Raw genomic sequence first — 21,147 nt, forward strand, 5'->3', positions numbered from 1 at the left:
GTATTCTCCGTTTATTATAGTAGAAAAGTAAAAGTGGTGCATCAGTTAACTTTTGACCAAAGAATAAACATTACAAAGTCTTCAATGTGAATGAATTAGTCTCTTAGAATCTTATATAGTTGATTTAACTTTTCACTTTCAGAGTGCATTTGAAATGGCAAGTATTTTTTTTTATTCTGAGATATTACATATGAAAATGTTATTTTGGATTTAAAAATTAAAAAGCAAAAAAACCAATTTTGTCAGATATTTAAATTTTCATCTTACCTATTAGTCTTCAGTTCTCTGTGCTAGTGTTTTGTGTTTTATCAGAGACACTGATTTGGTTTGGCTGCAAGCCTGTTTTAGGATTGTAGAATCATTCTCTGCAGGTTTGGTTTTTACCTGCTCATTCTGCTAGAAAGAATTTGGAGGTGAGGTTCGGGGCAGTTCTGATGACATCAAGTGGGGGAAGACGAGGAAGCCAGGCTTCCCAGGCTGTGGGCCTCAGTATCTTTGGCTTTAAGAGATTGGGCTAAAATTCTGAATTCTTTCTAGCTTTTACTGGTCCATGAATCTGTGAAATAAAACATCAAGTCTAACAAGGAAAGAGGTAAAATAAGATAGCTCTTTAAGGCTCTCCTAGTGAAAATTTTAGATCATGTGCTACATATTACATACTTCCAGTTATTTTGAGGAACTGATTCCATTCAGCCCCAAAAGTTTTCACCTCAGGCCCCTAAAGCTGTTTGCTTGATGTTAGATTTTCTCCAATTTGAGTAAATGCAAAATGAGTGTTTGTTACTCAACTTTTATACCTAAGAGCACATCATAAAGATTTTTTTTTTTGTTTGCCTAGTTTTTTTTTAAAGAAAGCAAAGTTGATTGTCACCTGAGCAGGTATTTTTCAGGACTAAGGAAGGTAAATAAATATTCAGTGCCTGGCACTTTGCAAGGTGCATTTCCCTGGATGATTTCATATAATCTTTACAGCACACAGAAGAGACTTTTTTTTTCTAAAAATGAGGCAAACAAAGCAAATGAGGCTTTTTCTAGTCATACAGCCAGTAGTTGGCAGATTTAGTATGGGAATAGAGTCTTCCTGTCTCCAAAGTTGGGACTTTTTACAACACTTTGCTGTTTTTGAATGGAGTGGGCTGATGGGTCTGTCTTTGTTCAGGCACACACAGAATAACTGGGGAACGAGAGATGTTGGAAAGAGGATTCCTGTTTCGAGTGATGGAGTTTCTTGTAATACTTAGGTTATGTGATTCTTTATTCCGTATTTCTAATAATGGGGGAATCAAGTGCTTGGAGAATTAATCTTATTCTAGGTAGATAATCCCTAAGTATCCTGTGAAGACAGGACTTTAGAGAAGAATAATTGAGTATATGATTTTGTTTTTTAAATTAGAGTTTAGCTGTAGGTTAAACTTTTTCTTTTGTCTTCAAGTTGTAGAAATAGAAATCAGATGCTTGCTACTATGTTATTCCAAGTAACCTTCACTTTACTGAAAAGGTCAAGGAGTCTTTTTCTTTGTCTCTTTCTCATGCTCCTCTCTGACTTATAATTCTCCCTTTCTTGTGTGTTGCCAAAACATGCTCAGTTAAAACCAACTGTTAATTTTCTGTGCATAGGAGAAATGAAGCTGTACAAATAATGAAAATCCACTCTTGCGTAAATATTTTATCTCCTTGATTTAATTTTTTTACTAATAGTACCAAATAGTGTTAAATCAATTTAAGTGGTATGCCCCTATTTTTTATTTACTCTCTCCCTCTTTGTTAATGAAAAGTAAAATGGCCAACCGACATAATGAAGGTGAGAAGGACCAATATTGGTTATCCAGTGGGTAAATGGTCCTTGAATAACTGAGTTAATTTTATATGTAATTGAACAATGTATTGATTTACACATCATTGTTAATTCTGAATTGTGTAATCAATCACTTGGCTTCTCACTTTTCTTATCATTTATGGAATCATCTTGTGATTTCAAAGTTAGAATCATTTTTATTTCACAATATCCCCTGTGACATTCCCTGGGCCAGCCAGGAAAACCTCTAATTAAATGCAGGACAACCGAGTTCATCCAACTAATTTCCAGAGCCAGCGCTTAGATCAGCATTGTCTACTGAAGGATAGATAGCTTCTGGTTTGGGTCAAATCATCCAAGGTTGATTCTAACTTGGAACTTGTCACATTGACAGAGGGGAGTTGCTTGCTTGAATTGCCTATGGGGAAAACATTGCAATGTGAGAAATATATCCTGAAATTATAAAAGTACAGTAGTTCTCTATCAAAACCATATTTAGGATTAAGAATACCTCATCATGTATAGTGTGTGCTTGCATATAGCTGTTTTAATGCTTTAGGAAATTATAAGTGGTAATTCAGCAGAATTCAAAATTTATAGATAATTCCCAAACTTTATTGAAATCTCTGCTCTTTATGATTTTTTCCCGAATATTTAAACCAGAAGAGTTTAAAGTAAGCAAACAACCAAATCAATTTTAATTTACATTCCTGTTTCTGGTTACTCTCTGTTAAACATTGTGATAAAAAAATAAATAAATAAAAAGGGCTCTGCCTGAAGAGCAGAGAAGAGTAAAAGCCTGAAGAGTAAAGGGCAGGATCCTGTAAAGAAGAGGAAGATTAAACCTGAATAATTGAAATATAGATCTGAATATATCTGTAATTAGCAACTGCATTTCTGAATAATAGAATTATTGTTCATTTCTTTTTCTTTCTTTCTTTCTTTAACAATCTGGAAGGTAACGATGGAGGATTTCAGTAAGCCCCTCACACAGTCAGCACTATCCCACGAAATTCTGGGGGTATGGTAAATTTTTCAACTAGATTTTAATTTTCAATAACAAATTTAATCTCCTGTCATACTCCACAACTATCAATGTCTAGCCTTTCAATGGTGGGATGATGTAATTTTGATATATGTTTTGTGTAACATGGGTCATGTATGTAAATTGTAGGTAGATGTTTCTATCCAAGATCACTATGCAATGTGAAATACAGTTGGGCTCAGACTAGAAATGAAGTATGAACTGGTGCTGTACCACTTTTTTGAATTAAGAAATACCTATGGTCGTTCACATTCAAATAAACTATTTTACATGCACTTTGCAATTATATGATTATTTTGGTTTGCTTCTTTAAATATACTCTTAAAATATTATGTTTATTACATTTTAAAATCTTAGATTATAGGTGTTATTTCAGAGTCTCTTCGGGCAGTAGTTTATAACAAGGTTAATCATCACTCTAGAAACCGAGGCTCCTTCTCTTAAAGTATAATTTAATCTCACTTCCATAATTTTTTTCATTACTGGAATTAATATCATTATAACTATATCATGAGAACAGTAGTTTAGTTTTTAGAATCTTTTAAAGTACTGAATATGATTTAGAGCAGCTGCCTACATGGATATGCATTTTTATTGCTTGTGTTAACATTAATAACATTAATAATTAGAGACAGAAATATAGTAGAAGCTATGGTTTGCATAAGTGTTGAATGATTTATAAGAATATAATTTTTAGGTGAAAAGTATTACAGGGATAACATTAAATTTGACTCCTGCTGTTTGCTGTTCCTGGTTGGAAACAGCTTATGTTGTGTGAAAAAGAGATTGCAGTTACTATGGATGGCCTTTTAATAATGTGGATTGAGTTTATACTGTTCTTAATGTTGAGAACCTATGAGTGGGGGGCATTCTCTCAGTTCTGAAACGTTTGTGTTATAGCAGGCACCAGAACTTTAGTGTTTTTTCTGTCCTTTATCTTTAGGCTGCTCTCTTTAATAGGGAAAAAGCCTTCTTTAATTTTTGTTGTCAACTGTTTTAGAACACTGTGGCTGAATTGCAAGGAGTGTCTGGCAACTGCAATAACAATAACAACTATTTCCTTAAGGTTTGTTTTTTTTGGTGGAAAATAATGCTTACCTGTACTTTTCTGCTTCCTGTGTGAAATTAAATATTCTATGTGTCTTATTAACTAGCTGTGTGCTCAGAAGAACTCTAGAGCCGTGTGTTTTCTATGTTGAATGATAGTTGGAGAAATTATCATTTGAAAAATAATATTTAATTCTGAAATATAGCACGTATTACAGGTACAGGTTCTGCAAGTTGGACTCAATCCTTAACGTTTAACCATGGATGTTTTTAACCCTTAACACTTTAAGTATTTTGTAATTTATATTAAAGGGGAAGAAAAAGATACCCAATAACAAGGCTGTAAATGTTTATACAATACAGTGTTTTTAAATCCAATGTTGTTATTTTAGAAAATAATCTTTGGATATAGAGTTTTTAATTTTTCAAAAACTAAATGCACAGTATCTTTAAATTATACAAGTACTTATTTGCATGATTTACACAGTGGACATAGGAAAATGTCTAAAAACGTATTACACTTCAGGTGACAAAATAATTCTCACTATCTTTAGCTGCTAGTAACAGAAATGGGAGAGCTTAAAAATGGAAGTCAAGTATGTTTAAAGTGGAGATTGGATTATGGTGATAAGAGGAGCCTGAAGAATAGGAGAAATATAAGACCTTTTTAACAACTTGTTTATAGACTCCAATTTGGATCTTTAAAACCATTAAATTTAATTACACCCTTTAGTTTGTGATCCCCAAATCTACAGTACTGGTCATTGTCACTGAAACCTAGAATCATAAGATGCTTGGAAAACATTTAGATGAAGATTGTATCCATGCTTGATCTAGCCTAAGCAGTGTAAACGTATACACACACACACACACACCATCTCCTGGAGTTAGACATCCTCCTATACTTGAAAGATCTTCTTTAGAAATATATTCTTTGTATGTGAAAAAATTATTATTTATAATATTGAGCACAGACAGGAAGATGGATAGTGTCAAGGGAAGATAGAGGTTAAAATAGAAACCTTTGCCTACATATTGTCATCTTTTTTGTAGCTTATTTTCTTTATTTTATCATAATGCAAGTGATTTGAATATCTTCATGTTATTTTCTTTCCAACTATCACATTGTGATGATATTTATTCATGAGTGAGTTACAAAATACTAAATAAACTCTATCAAATTTTCTATGCCATTAAATTCCTCTGAGAATATAGACTTTGCACATCCTAGAAATCATGCTAGAACAATTCTATAGTACAATGACGAACAGGCTTTGCAGTGTTGGAGATGTCACAGAAATAACAGGAATGACAATATTTTTCCAACTTTAAGAATATTTGTAAGTTGAATATAGTTTTATACCAAAAAGTTATAGGATGCAAAAAGGCACCACTGGAGATGGGCCTTATCAGCCTTACTGTCCAGTGGGCCCGAGGGATCCTGTGGCTTCGCCATGCCTCTGCTCCTTCTCTCTTCTCTTCCTGGAATGCCATTCCCTGCACTCATTCTTGGTTGCCCTTGTATGCCCGGTGATCCTGTTTACTTTTCAGGGCTCAGTTTAGGTTTCATGTGTCTTCTCTACAAAGCCTTCTTAGACTGTCTCAGCTGGGCTGGGGCCCCTTTTCTGTATGAGTCAATAGTACTGCACATCTCTCTCTACCATTATTTACCTATAAATATCCCCCACTAGTTTATAATCTCTTCAGTGACAGGTTTCAGTAGCTGGTTGATTTTTAATACATACCAGCCTGAGCCTAGCGCTGGGCAGATTAGAGGAAGCCAAGAAATTGAACTGAATTGAATCACTCAAAGGACGTTAAGATGAAAATTGGAGAATAGAGTTAAATGAGGAGAATAAAATTTAGTTAGGAGCATAATCTGAAATAAGGAGGCAAGACTGGCGTAGAGTACATGGGAAAAGGATTGTCAAACCTGGCAAGACTAGAGATTAGAGATAGGGACTGAGGAATAATCTGTACTTGTCCTTTGGTATTTGGGATTTAGCACCTTTCTGTGGGATTTTACCTCCACATTTTAATTGTTTTGAAAGAACGTGAATTTGCAAGAAGACCTTGTCTCTATCACACTGCACCAAAATTGTTTGCACATAAAACCAGAAAAAAAATGAATATACATACTTCATTCCTTGAAAATCTTTGGACTTCAGCAATAAGAATTTGGTCACTCACATTGACATGACTTCTTTTTAGTCATAACTGCATAAACATACAATAGAAACAGAGTAGTTGAAATGGCCTAAGTGATGTCAAGATCAATATTGCATAGATAGCCATCTTCTCTTATTTTGCCCAATAGCCATCAATCATAGAAATCTCTTTTCTTCAGCAGTAAGAACTAAATGGTGACCTGACCAAAGACCAGTGTTTCAAAGCAGCTTTATTATGGAGGTTTAGTAGGTCTGATAAGTATTACATTTATTTTAAGCTGATACTGATGCTTGTAAGGGTAGTGGTAAAAACTCTTAATAGATTTCTGAAATTCCAGGTCTTAAAGAGCTTAAAAAATTATCTTATTGACATAAAATTGACAGAGTAAAATGTTTGGATCTTTAGAATATAATTCGACTTTTTATCATTATATATTCATATTTCATATATTAGCGTCAGTGTTAATGAGGGATAATTCATATACAATAAAATGCACCAATTGTAAATGTATTTATGTAGATAGACAGTTTCATGAATAACCACCACCACAATCAAGATACAGAACATTTTCATGACCTCAAATAATTTTCTTATAGAACTTTGCAGTTACTCTTAGCCCAAACCAAATATCTATCTGTTTTCTAACATTATAGATTAATTTTGTCAATCCTAGAATGTCATTTGAACAGAATCATAAAGTACACACTTCTCAATATCTGGCTTCTTTCATTTTCATAATGTTATATTTATTGTAAGTATTCTGCATATTATGATGAGACTGTAATTGATACTGCTTTGAGTTACAGTAGACAAAGCCCAGGGCCTACCCAAAGTGGGATGTCTAATTGGAAACCCCCATAGTGAAGCTTGAGTCCCATGGGCTACACTACTATATAAGATGAAAATAAAATCTAAACTCCACTATGTGAGAAACTGCCTTGTTAAACCTTGGTGCTGGATAGAAGGGAAGAAAAAATTTTTCCTGAGACATGTTGATCACAGCAACCTGAATTTATGCTACCTTTAAGAGAAAAAAAAATACCCTTTATCGAGTATTCATCTTCAATCAAAGCCTAAATGTTAAAGTTTCAAAAAAATGAGCTTACAGGGGCGCCTGGGTGGCGCAGTCGGTTAAGCGTCCGACTTCAGCCAGGTCACGATCTCGCGGTCTGTGAGTTCGAGCCCCGCGTCGGGCTCTGGGCTGATGGCTCAGAGCCTGGAGCCTGTTTCTGATGCTGTGTCTCCCTCTCTCTCTGCCCCTCCCCCGTTCATGCTCTGTCTCTCTCTGTCCCAAAAATAAATAAACGTTGAAAAAAAAAATGAGCTTACAGTTTCAAAGTACAAATCACCATGAGTAACAGACAACAGAAGAGGGTGGATGCAGGGAGGAAGTAAAAAGGGAAGGGAGAAAAAAGGAGAAAGGAAAAAAAGATAAAATCCCAATTATTTTATCAATTATACCAAACTGGAACCGGTGTCTCCAGTCCTGTATAACTTCTTCCAGAGGACAAAAATGAAAGTAGAACAACTCTGATACTAGGAATATAGTAAAACCTTGAGGGTGTGAGATGTATGAGGTAATGAGGTATAACCTTGGTACCAAACCATATGATGATGATAAAGAAGACTTACAGGCCTATCCTATTCATAAAACAATGCAAAAAGAAAAAGCCTAAATAAGATATTAACAAATCATATCCAAGAACATTTAAAAGAGAGATTATAGTGACATAGAGTTTAGCCAGTAATGCAAGTATGGTTTCATATTTGAACATCAGTCACTACTTGTATTTGACATCATACTAGAAGGCGAGAAGTAAAAGAAATAGATTGGAAAAAAAGAAATACATTGGAGAAGAAAAAATAAAACTTTTTTTTAAGTTTTATTTATTTTTTGAGAGAGAGAGACAGTGTGAGTGGGGGAGGGGTAGAGAGAGAGGGAGACAGAGAATCCCAAGCAGGCTCCGTGCTGCCAATGCAGAGCCCAATGTTTGGCTCAAACCCATGAAGCCACGAGATCATGACCTGAGCCGAACCTAAGGGTCTGACACTTAACCAACTGAGCCACCCAGGTTGCCCCAAGAAATGAAACTGTTATTATTGCAGGTGATGTGATTATCTATTTGGAAAACCTCAAATATACCTAAAGATCAATTACTAAAATTATAAGATTTTAGCAAATTTGTTGGGCATATAATTAATATAAAATATAGCATGTATTTCAATGTGTCTACAGAGAGAGGATATAACTTATAAATTATTAATTCCTTTGGTAAAAGGCAAGACCTTGCCTAATAAAACATAGGCAAGACCCTCAGGGAAAGAATTTTATTGAAATATATTAAAGAAGGCTTATATGAAAGGGAAAAGAAGCCTTATTCATGGATTAGAAGACTCAGTAGTTTAATTGAGTCAATTTTCTCTAAGTAGATTTATACATTCAATGCAATGCCAGTGAAAAGAATTGTAAAGAATTTAAAAATAGAATTTGGTAAGCTATTGCTATAATCCATAGGAAATCCGAACAATGCACCAGGAAAAAAAAGTAACATTTCACATGCCTTAGAAGAGAGATATTTATTACTAAGCTGTAGAAATTTAGTCCCTGGAGCAAAAGAAGGAACAAGTTGGTCAAGGAGTCCGGAAGCAGTCCCTCACATACATGAAAATTGGATTAGTCATGCAGATCACACTCCAGGTGAGCTGGGGAATGTTAGGCTTCTTAGTGAAGAGAAAACAGTGTAGTTGCAATCCCCAATCTCAGTCTGTATCTAAAAATTCACTCCAGGTGGATCAACTATTTAGATGCAAAAAGAAAATTTAGAAGACACTGTAGAAGACTATCTTTATGACCTCATTGTAAGAAATGTTTCTACACAAAACACCTAAGAAAGCAAAACTATAAAGGAAAGGATTGAGAAAATTGTATTAAAATTAAGAACTTCTGTTCATCAGAATACCTTTATGAAAGCAAAAAGGCAGACCAGAGGCTGGAAGAAAATGTTTGAAAAATAAGTAACTGAAAGAGAGTCATATAAAAAGTACTTCTGTGAGCCAATAAGAAAAGAATAGCATTGGCTTTAATGATCATGTCATAGAAGAGGAAACCTCAGTGGCCAATGAACATATGAAAAGATGCCTGAACATATTAGCAATCAGGATGTAAAAATTAAAAACCAAAATGAAATACCATTTGATAGCTACTGAATTGATTTAAATGGAATATTTTAAGTTTTGGTGAGGATGTGGAGTAAAAGGAACTTTTATTCTCTGCACACAGGAATATTCATCGGCCCGTCCACCTTGAAAAACAATTTGACATTATCTAATAAGGTTGACTTCTTCTAAACACTTAGTAAAAGTCTTATATACATGAACTGTAAGAATTGTTCTAATACTTTTCTTATAAGAGAAAAAAATTGGACACAACTGCTATCTCTACCAACAAGAGAATGGGCAAAAATACTGTGGTGTATTCTTATAGTGGAATGATGTACAGAAGTGGTTTCAGCAATCCCATGGCAACTGGTAGAATCTCAGGGACATACCATTCAAAATAAAAAAGGCACAGAAGAATACAATAGAATTCCACTTATATGAAGTTTAGAACCATTAAAAACAAATGATACATTGTTTTGCTATACGTAAATATGATAAAACTGAAGAAAAACCAAGAATGATAAAATCCAGCAGGATTACTTTGAAGGGCAAGCAACTAAAACAGGAAAGCACACACAAGAGGACTCTACAATGTGGTGATACTGCTCCTTTTCTTGTACTAGGTTGTTCATTGGTAGTGCTTTATCTTTATTCATATACTGTCTATATGTTTTGTAAATATTCTGTCAACTCAATATTTAATGAAAAATTAATATCTGCCATGGACAGTTCTTACATTTAGCCGTTATATGGATACAAAATGACTCCGACCTAGTTCCTGCTCCCCAGCATTTACAAAATGACCCTACAACTCTGTCTCAAACTTGCCTCAATGTGACAATCTCATGGTACTTCTTTAAAATTACACATTTCCCCACCCAGCCTCAGACCTAGTGAAACAGAATATGCATTGTAGCAGGCCTCGGATTATGGGCGTTTGTGGGAAGGAGTTAGCTGCGATCATAGCTGGAGTTGTCCAGCCTAAAGACGCCAGGAAAGCTGACCTTTGAGTCCTGGTGTTGCAGGGACTTTGTCAGAAAGAATTGCTGCCACGAACCACCAGACAGCCGTGAGGAAAGGAGTAGACTTATTCTCTCTGAAAGGAAATTGTAAAATCGAGATAGTGTTTATCATCAATTCATAGATAATCCATAGAAGTACCATCAATGATGTTTGTATTGATTTTACCTTTTCATTTCTATAACTTCTGGTTAGCATTTTTGCAACCATATGCATCACTTTGCATTTTCCAAGATTCAATTAGTTGTAGAATTATAGAATTATTAAAGTAATCGTATAACATGTGCCACTTTGGTTCCTGTAGTTGTTCTCTTCTGCAGATTATAAATTCAGGGAAATACAAATCTCTCTGTCCCTTCCCACAGTTCTGCTGGCATCAGAATAAGCGCTTCATTGTTTCCTTGGCAAGTAAAATGAAACTCAAGGAAGGCTGCCAATTTGAAATTGCAGTGTGACATTTGAATTACAGAGGTCTACTTTGGTCTGTTGACTGTTTAATTCTGGATCTCAGTGGGAAAAATAGGAATCTTTAGTTCCCTCCTCATATAGAATGTATTTATCAGGGACTTAAAGACAGTGGCATTATATATTAGTGAGTAGGTAGCATTTGTTAAGAGGAATCGAATTAGGAATATTGACTCATGGAAAAATATAGTTTACACTCCCAAGAAGCTCACTATTTTGTTTTGGAAACAGTAAATATATATGGTAAAGAATTTAAAGCACTTTCAAGGCAACCTGTCAAAAGGCTAGATAAGCATAGTGTAAAAGAATCATCACAGTGAAGGATGTACAAAATAAAAGTATGAATTTAGATTTGTGGTGTTAATTTTTATTTGCAAGAAGTTTTTTGTGGTTTTTGTTTGTTTTCTGTAACCTAGAAGTTGGGTCAATTTTGGATATGTTCAAGAAGTAAAGGGGCGCCTGGGTGGCGCAGTCGGTTAAGCGTCCGACTTCAGCCAGGTCACGATCTCGCGGTCCGTGAGTTCGAGCCCCGCGTCGGGCTCTGTGCTGATGGCTCAGAGCCTGGAGCCTGTTTCCGATTCTGTGTCTCCCTCTCTCTCTGCCCCTCCCCCGTTCATGCTCTGTCTCTCTCTGTCCCAAAAATAAACGTTGAAAAAAAAAAATTTAAAAAAAAAAAAAAAAGAGGTAAAAAGACCAGTTTACCTGCAGGCAGAGTATGTGGAAAGGAATACTAGTTGGACCGTCTTTAAAAAGGTAAATTGGACAATATTTTAGGGACTTTAAAAATCAGCTGAATTTCTAGACTTTTTTTCCCATTAATAATTGGGAAACAATTCTCCATGAGACCTTCATATTTCTAAGGCACTGACTGCCCTTTGTTCTGGACTATCCAGTGTTTGTGTAGTGAACAGTCTTAGAAGGTACAGGTAGTCTTCTCCCCTGGAGCAAGGGTGGTAACGTTGCCTGTTATAAAAGATGCAGGTTACCTAGCTCAGGGTTCCTCTCCACACACACCTGCTTATGCAGGTATCATCCAGCCTTCTTCTCAGCACTCTTCGGAAATTGGGGTTTGAGGAATCGGCACAAAAATATGTCTGTGTCAACTAGTACAAAGACCTATTCTGGGTTAGAAGAACGTTCTGACCTTGGTCGGACCACAGTCCTAGAGAAACACACTGACATCTAGCTTGAAAGGAAGGGATTTTCAATTGTCACACTCAGGAGCCTGGGAAATCCTTAGAGCTTTAGTGAGTTCAGTGTGGAGGTTATGAAGCAAGGCATATTATGCTAATTAAGGAGAAATAGCAACAGTCGGGCTGCCTTGTGACTCAGCCCCTCCTGCAGTTTATTATGCCAGCTGTAGTCATTCAGACAGTACAAGGTCTCAAAGTATTTTGTGGTGCATCTTAGTTGCTATAAGTATTGTCAGAACATGAACGGGGGAGGGGCAGAGAGAGAGGGAGACACAGAATCGGAAGCAGGCTCCAGGCTCTGAGCTGTCAGCCCGGAGCCTGACGCGGGGCTCGAACTCATGGACTGCAAGATCGTGACCTGAGTTAAAGTCTGACGCTTAACTGACTGAGCCACCCAGGCGTCCCAACTAAATTCTTACAGTCAGCCTCACCGCGTTGGAAAACTTCCCCATTCCTTATGTTCTAACCAAACGAAACTTAGGATTGGACTCCAGGTTGAGATAGCGCCCATAACAGTTCCTGCTATGGGAGTCAAAACTGTGACTGCTGGGTCAAAGACTCCCCAAAGCTAACTGGGTTGTATCAGTAATGATATACAGCGCTTTACATATTGCTTTAGGTGGTAGACATTGGAAGTTTGGTTAAAACAGGAGTAACTACCGCACTGCTCAAAACTGAAAATAAGTGTGCTTTATTAGTGACACAGGGCTGCCCTCTGCCTCTACGCCCCTTGATACCTCCCCTTTCTAACACGAACTCAGCTGCTCTAAGGAGGAAGGTGATTAGGGATCAGGCTGAGATCTCTTTTGTCCTCCAGGGAGACTAAATGCTGTATGAACCCCTTGAGTATGCTGGGGAACTTTGGGAGGAGAGACACTCAACCTCATGGTTCTGTGGATACTGGCTCACAAATCATCACCTCACCGATGCCATCATGAGAAAGAATGACCAAATTCAACTGATGTGGTTTGGGCAGAGTTCACAATGGGAAGGGAAACAAAACGGCCTTGTGGATGGAACCCATGCAACATAATACCACTGTGGCTTCCACTGCTATATGTATAATGGAACTGATACGTTACACATACACCTGCCCTTCTTTGTCCCATTAGTGCCAGCGGAGATTTTACTATTCAGGGATTGCCACATGGAGAACACTAATAGTAGCATATGTAGGTCACTCTCCCTGTTTCCTCCCAGACGGTCCAACAGGAACAGTATAGAATCCCAGGAACAGTATAGAATCCCAGGCAAAGAAGGAGCAATCACAGCTTATTTAAACATGTAATGGCTGCCAGACTACTCAGCCATTTCCCAGTATAACAACACTGCACGTCTGATGCAGCAACTGAGAAAAGAAAAAAAAAAAAGTCAGTTATTAACCTTCTACTAAGCTCTTGTGGGAACTGAAACTACATGTCTGACCCATGGAGGCCTTGTGACCCTCTGGTCTAATAGTTTCAGTTTGGGATAGGTCAGCTTGAACTCCCTGATCAATAAAGTTGGAAAGACCCAACAAACCTGGCTTGTCAAATGGGAATGATAGATTCAAGAAAGCTACCAACCTGGCCCAGCAGCATCTTAGATTTACATGAACAAGTAGCAGCTTTCCAGTTTGTAGAAACAAGGCCTCTAGCTCAGTGAGGCCTTCAGTTCCTAGAAGTTTACTGAAATGCCTGGGCTTGGTTCACTAAGGGCTCAGCTAAGCTGTCCAAAGCTGTCTGCTAGGTTTTCCAGCCTCAGCACTAGTTATGCACACCCCAGAAGGGACATGGTCACTTTGCTCAATGGGCATAACTCAAGGCCATTCTTTTGGTTCTGCCTAGTACTCCCCTTGATGAACCTTGTTATATTTTTTTTTTTACTGACTCTTGAGCTGTTGTCCATTACCTGATTAGTCTGTCACTTGGAAAATTACGGACTAACAGGTTAAGTTTGAGATGGCAAATCATGGAAACAGATTGTGGCAATTGATCAGACTCTTTGAGTTGCTCACATAGCTTCACCACAAGGGTGGTCATAAGAGGCCTTATGTATTTAAAGAAACACCATCATTATATCACATAACCCTTAGATGATTCTAGAGATCCTTCTAAAATGAGACTGTTCTTGATTACTAAGGGTTGCTTTCCTGAGTGGTAGCTGACTTATTTGTTATATGCATCGTGCAGGCAATTATTCTTAGGGTTAGACTCATTTAATTAGATAAGATGGTGCAAAATTTGTTCCTGACTTTAGGTGATGTGATCAGGGACACCACCTCAGCCCTGGAAGGCATTCAGATCAATCTCAACTTGCTGGCCAGGGTTGTTATAAGATGGTAGGATTGCCCTGAATCCTAGACTTTCTTTTGGGGGCCAGTACCAAGTCTGGGCAATCACTGATACATCCTGTTATATCTGGACTAATACCTTAGGCCAAGTGAAATAAATAAAAAAGCTTAAGGATAGAGCCACCTGAGTTTCTAAGGTAAACACCAATGGTTTATAGGACTTATTTAGCCAGTAGGGTCTGAAAGCCTGGGGAATGTGGTTGATCTCAGTTACTATACATTGGACTCATTCTGCTGCTTGGAGTTCATTTAATAGTAGTCTTAATTATATGAAACGACTGAATGGATTTAGTCCCAACCACTTTGGGTCACACTGATCAGTGTAGCTGAGAGAGAATCATACTAATGGGAAAATTCACCAAAAGCCAAGATGGTATAGAAACAAGAATAGATATTATTGGGGACAGTTCCCCAGTGGGCCTGACTTCTCTGTGTGTCATGTGAGCAGAGGCACTGATAGCCTTTCTTTCATACTACCTTTTTAATGATGTTTGTATAGTGAACAGCCTTGGAAAATAGATAGTCTCTCTTTAGGGCATGTGAAAGACTTGCTTATTACGCATTATTAAAATATATATATATATATATATATATATATATATATATATATATATATGTGTGTGTGTTCCCTAAGTTCAGAATTCTTCTTTTGGGGGTTATATTTCATTTTTTTCAATAAATGTAATTATAGTTAGAAACTTAATTATTTTGGGGCACCTGGGTGGCTCAGTCAGTTAAGCGCCAGACTTCGACTGAGGTCATGATCTCACGGTTTATGAGTTCAAGCCCCATATTAGGCTCTGTGCTGACAGTTCAGAGCCTGGAGCCTGCTTCTGATTCTGTGTCTCCCTCTCTCTCTGCCCTCCCCTGCTCACACTCTGTCTCTTTCTCTCTCTCTCTCTCCCTCTCTCAAAAACAAACAATAAAGAAGAGAAACGTAATTATTTTAAGAGAATTTCTTCCAAGAAAGAAAGAAAATAAAAATCTTTTTAAAGATATTTGGTATTTGAATACTCATCAACAGATTCAATAGAGTAAAATCATTGAAGGGGGAAAGATTATAGAGCCTGAGATGGATAGAATTGGGATATTCCTAGAAAGTAAAACTTTAGAAACTGTGGTTGAAAACTGCCTCAATAGTGGAATATTACAAATTGTAGTACATGTAACTGCTATTCCTCAGCCCTCTTTTTTTTTTTTTTAATTTAAGTGTAGTTGACACACAATGTTACATTAGTTTCAGGTATACAACACCAGTGATTTGACAAGTTTATACATATTGCTGTGCTCACAAATGTAGCTACCATCTGCCACCATGCAATGCTATTACAGTACCATTGACTATATTCCTTATGTTGTACCTTTCATCCCTGTGACTTATTCATTCCGTAACTGGAAACCTGTATTTCCTACTCCCCTTTACCTATTTTTCCCATCTCTCTACCTTCCTCCCCTTTGGCAACCATCAGTTTGTTATTTGTATTTATGGTCTGTTTCTGCTTATTGTTTGTTTGTTTATTAGTTTTATTTCTTATTTTGCACACACAAGTGAAATCATAGGGTATTTGTCTTTCTCTGACTGATTTCACTTAGCATAATATCCTCTCTGTCCATTCATGTTGTCACAAATGGAAAGATCTCATTCTTTTTAATGAATGAGGAATATTTTGTTATATATATAATTATACATATGTACACACATATTCATACCACATCTTCTTTATCCGTTCATCTATCAATGGACGCTTGGGTTGCTTCCATATCTTGACTGTTGTAAATTATGCTGCAGTAAACATAGGGGTGCATATATCATTTTGAATTAGTGTTTTTGTATTTTTGAGGTAAATACCCAGTAGTGGAATTTCTATTTTTAATTTTTTGAGGAACCTCCATACCTAAGTTCAGAATTCTTAACAAAAGATTTTAGTTCCACCCTCTGCTTCATTTTTAGGCCATGTTCTCCTGGCAGTACCCTGGGTTTGAACTTTGGAAACTAGTTCTTATTTTTAGAATCAAGATGTTAAAAACCATCAAGGTCTTAGTTCCTTTCTGTTTAATGGTCCTCTCAATTTCTCTCTTTGGTCACATTTTACCATAAGCAGCAAGAAGAAATCAAGCAGCACCTTCAACACTTGTTTGGAAATCTACTTAGCTTGATCACTCCGTTCACCGGGGACATTTCTTACTTTCTTCTCATAGAAGGTGATAATGTTGCTAAGCTTTCTGCCACTACACAAGAACCCCCCCCCCCATTCCTCCAGATTTCCACTTACAGTGTGTTCCAGACAATTTAGGCTTGCTTTAAGATACTCTTCAAAATCCTCCCAGCCTTCCTTCACTGCCTGTTTCCAAAGTCACTTCCACATTTTTCTGCATTTGTAATGGCAGTACCCCCTTTCTGTTGGTGTATAGCAAATTATGACCCAAACTCAGAAACTTAAAATAGGAAATATTTCTATATTACAGTATCTTTCAGTCCATTTAACTGGATGCCTCTGACTCAAGATCTGTCCCTGGCTGCAAATAAGGTGTCGGTCAGAGCCCCAGTCATCTCCATGCTCTGCTGGGGGAAGATCTCCTTCCAGGCCCACTCGCAGGTGTTGGCAGGACACAGAAGATGCACTTCCAAGCTCCCTTAGGTGACCACTGGCACACCTCAGGTCCTTGCTGGCTGCTGGCCAGAAACCTCAGTTCCTTACGATGTAGGCATCTCCATAGAGCCATGCACAACCTGGCAGCTCGTTTCTCAAGAGCAAGAGGACAAAAGAGACGCAAGTCATGGTCTTTTTGTAAACTAATCTCAGAAAGGACATCCCATCACTTTTGTTGTATTGTCGATTTTAGAAGCGAGTCACTAGGTCCAGCCCACATTCAAGGGAGAATGGATTATAGAAGAGCATGATTACCCAGGAAGAAGGATCCTTAGGGATCATTTTAGAGCCTGCCATAGTGGAAAATAGAGCCCCTGCTTTTCAGGAGTATACTTTATAAAAGGAAGGAAGAGAGGAAAAAATAAAACTAAAGAAGGCATTTAAAATACTGTAAAATCAGATGCTAACTTATAAACCGTCTATCATAATTGCTAGGGAATTTTAAGAAGGGAAAAGATGAGTTTGAGTTGTTACAAAAAAATTTATAGGCAAATCTTAAATTTACCTAGTCAGAATTTTAGGAAAAATAATTTGTGAGCAAATTATCTGAGAAGCTGAGTGCTTGAGGGCGGGTAATGTGGAACTTAGATATAGATGTTAGATGTATCTTGCTTAAGAAACATTCTAGAAGGTAGAATGAAGTGAAATATCAGAAAACATTCTGAGAACAAAGACTGACAAGAAAATTTTGAATGACTTGAGAAATGAGAGGAGTAGGGAATATATATTTTGGGCCAGGCATCATGGTGGATGTTTTACGTACTTAATTTCTTTGAATCCTCTCAATATCCTATGAGATTGGTATCTTTGGGGCCATTTTATAGAAGAGGTGAGCATAAAAGATAGAAGTTAAATGACTTGCCAGCTACCGTGCAACTGTGAAATTATTTTTTCTCTTTTGGGGCCCTTGTCTCGCCAACCCCAGAGCCCATGCTTTTTTTGCTGTCATTGTCCTGGAGAAGCCAGGGATGGTGAAAATGATCATAGTCATAAAGTCATCTAGTCTTTCAGCAAATTCTTGGCATTATGATTAATACTTTGAAAGTATCGCTACTGGAAATTCTCCCAACAACCTTATGAAGAAGATGCTGTTATTCCCATTTTATAGATGAGCAAAGAGACCAAACGGCCTAACATTACAAAACTAGGACACACAGAAGTCAACTGACAGAAAATGGAAAGAGATGCCTTTGCAGAGAAGGAGCTACTTTTGCTGAAAGCCATCTGGATGACTGGCACAGATTTAGGAATTTTAAACATTAAAGTGTTAGTTTGAGGTCTTTCTCCTCCAGAGAAAAAGCAACTCTCTTCTATTCTCTAGCAGAACTGAGTCTGAAAATATATATAACCAAATTCAGATCCAGTAAACAAATTCCAACAGAAACTGCATAATCAAGGCTATTTTTATGATTAGCACCATTTAGTTTCCCGGAATTTACCAGAGCAAACATTGCTAGAGCAAAAATTACTGCTGATGGTTGAACCTGACAACAAGAGAAAATCCCCAAAAGGGTCATTTAGGCCTGAGCTGCAGCTGTGCTCCACCATATTTCTTACTTGAAAGCTGAGAATTAACAGGAAAATCAGGGCTCTGCTGTGCTGTGCAGATGCGGCTAAAATTGTATTAATTTATTCAGCAAACATTTGTTTAGTGCCTACTATATGCCAAGCGGTGTGCTAGCCACACTGGGAGTGCAAGAATAAATCATACCTGACGCTCTCAAGGAGCTTACAGTTGAAAGCGGATAATAGGAGAAGGCAGATATAAAAAAAGGCCCAAGTTTTATGAGTGATGCAAGGATATAGTAGAAGCATAAAGGAGTGGATTAGAAGAGCCTTAAAGCAGCAGACTCATAGGAGGAGGGAAGTAGATGGGTCTTCATCTTGCATCACTAGGGCAGGAGGGCAGGGGCAAGGGGACGGGGCATAAGTGAGGAGAACAGAGGCCTGATAGTTTTCTTGGTCTTGGGCAGAAGCTGATGCCTCCTCCGAAACTGGGACTATAAGAGGGGCAGGTTTAGGGAAAAGAAAAGCTTTGCTTCAGAAATGGCCAATTTGCTTATCAAAGATTCATGTGACACAGTAGCAGGGTCTTGTAGGGTATTGTATTTCTGAGACCAGAACTTAGCAAATATCTGGGTATAAGATGCAGACTTGGAGAAGCTTTAGTATATGTTGCTGTTGTAGGATCACCACCACGACTGGCAGCTATTGCTTGTTTTGAGCATCTACCATGTACCACAACTTGTACTGAACACCATGTAACTTAACCTCACAATAACCTTGTTACACTAAGGAGATGTTTTTATCCTCACTCTATAGATAAGGAAATTGAAACTTAGACCTGGAAGCTAACTTCACCAACACTGTAGAGCCAGGATTTGAATCCAGGCCTAAGTGACTTCAAAGTGAAGATTGTTTAGTTGGTCTCCACTTAACCAACTCACCAATATAACAGATCATGCCCCTTCCTTCTGTAAAACCTAAAATGAGGTCTACAGCTCTCCTGAGTGTTCAAAGCTCGAGAATGTCTACACGCTTTTGCTCCCACCAGTCAAAAGTTAGATACTCACTAAGAGGCAGAACCTATCAGCTAGCTGCACTTATTACTGTTTTAATAAAATAAGTGCTCTGATGTAATACAAATATAATGGAAGTTGTCTAGGAATAGGAGATGAAATGCTTTGGGAAGAGACAATAAAGATGGGTAGCTCAAGAAAGCCAGATGTGAGAAGGAAATGTAAAAGAGACAGACCATAAACATCTGAGGAATTTTGCATTCATTTTGCCTTGGAAGTTATCTTTTCCATCCATTTTAAGACACTGCAGTAGTTCTATAGATTGGATGCTGTGGTTCTGGTTTATATAAGAAAGAGTGCATGAAACATCAGTGAGCAGACCCGTAGGCCAAACCCTTCAAAGGAGACTTCTGTGCACTTGCCCAGAGTGAGCATGTTATGAGAGAAAAGAAGAGGACAAAAGGTTTGGAGCTCACTAGAGACAGGTGCAAGTCTTCAAAGTGAATTGGATGAAAATGTTCAGAGATGTGGAAGGTAAACCTCAACACAACAGGATTATGCACCAGCATTTTGGTTGGGGAAATGTGAAAGGAATGTATTCCCATTTTTTATCCCAGAAAGCTTTACTTTATCTGTAGACTGAAAGCAGCACAGTACAGAAGAAAGAGCAAGGGCTTTGGAATGTGTTGGATGTAGCATCAACAGCATAACAAATTGTCTATCATTGGGTATAGTCTTGAGTCTCAGTTTCTTCTAATTACAGTGACATAGTAATACCTATATCTTACAGTTTTAAGGAGTGTAGTATTGGGCACTCAGTAAGTTACCAAAGAATTGCTATTCATTTTTTGTGTCTTTGGGAGGGCGATAAGAAAGTATAAGAATAGAGGCACCTGGGTGGCTCGGTTGGCTAAGTGTCCAATTCTTGGTTTCGGCTCAGGTCATGAATTCACTGTTCTTGATTGAGCCCCACATTGGAATTCTCTTTCTCTCCCTCCCCTGTTCATGCTCTCTCTCTCTTACTGTCTCAAAATTAAAAAAAAAAAAAAAACACTTAAAAAAAAGGGAAGTATAAGACATTAATCAAGAAGGTAGATGAGGATTTGTGAAAAGGAACCCTTACTATCTCTGTCAGTTCTTGTACTTCTTTTAAAGTGGATTTTCAAGTTGGGACAAAGGACTTTCAGGAGTCTCTGTTTACTTGAAAGATGTTGAATCTGGCCAGAAATAAGGAGGAGATGGATAATCAATGGAAATACTTTGTTGTGGAATATTTTTTTTTTGATGCAGTATTTTCCATCTCCTCTGTAAATGGCAGATTCAATCCAATCTAATTTTGAGGTTTATGAAATTCTACTAACCTATCATTCTATGTAATTTATTTTCAGATTAACCATAAAAGTAATATCCATTTTCAGTAAAGATCAAAGAATCAGAACACATTATTCTTAGTCTACTAAATGTAACTTTTTAACTTCTAGAAGATTATGAGGTTCTGTGGTAAATGCATCCTTTATTATAAAGTCTGTTTATGTTGGGAATGGTAAATGATCATCAAGAGAGAATGGCAAGATTTTTTTTTAAGTTCTTATTTAAATTCCAATTAGTTAATGTATAGTGTAAACCCAAGTGTGCCTCTTAAATCCCCATCACCTATTTAACCCATCCGCCTACCCACCTCCCCTCTGGCGACCATCAGTTTGTTCTCTGTAGTTAAGAGTCTATTTCTTGGTTGGCCTTTCTCTCTCTCTC

The 21,147-nt window shown here is 37.3% G+C and overlaps 1 protein-coding gene across 5 annotated transcripts in view; it reads left to right on the forward strand.

Annotated features, from left to right (window-relative positions):
- Positions 1–21,147, forward strand: part of PPP1R9A (protein phosphatase 1 regulatory subunit 9A) — a 333,913-nt gene that overhangs the window by 235,435 nt on the left and 77,331 nt on the right. Inside the window, exons 7-8 of one of the 5 annotated variants that reach the window (XM_032592406.1) lie at positions 2,754–2,816; positions 3,841–3,906. The exons of the other annotated variants lie outside the window; for them this stretch is intronic. Coding sequence (XP_032448297.1) covers positions 2,754–2,816; positions 3,841–3,906 — 129 coding nt within the window. The remainder of the gene's footprint in view (positions 1–2,753; positions 2,817–3,840; positions 3,907–21,147) is intronic. 5 annotated transcript variants of the gene reach the window in all.

This window comes from Lynx canadensis, chromosome A2 (assembly GCF_007474595.2).
Source record: "Lynx canadensis isolate LIC74 chromosome A2, mLynCan4.pri.v2, whole genome shotgun sequence".
NCBI classification, from domain to species: domain Eukaryota; kingdom Metazoa; phylum Chordata; class Mammalia; order Carnivora; family Felidae; genus Lynx; species Lynx canadensis.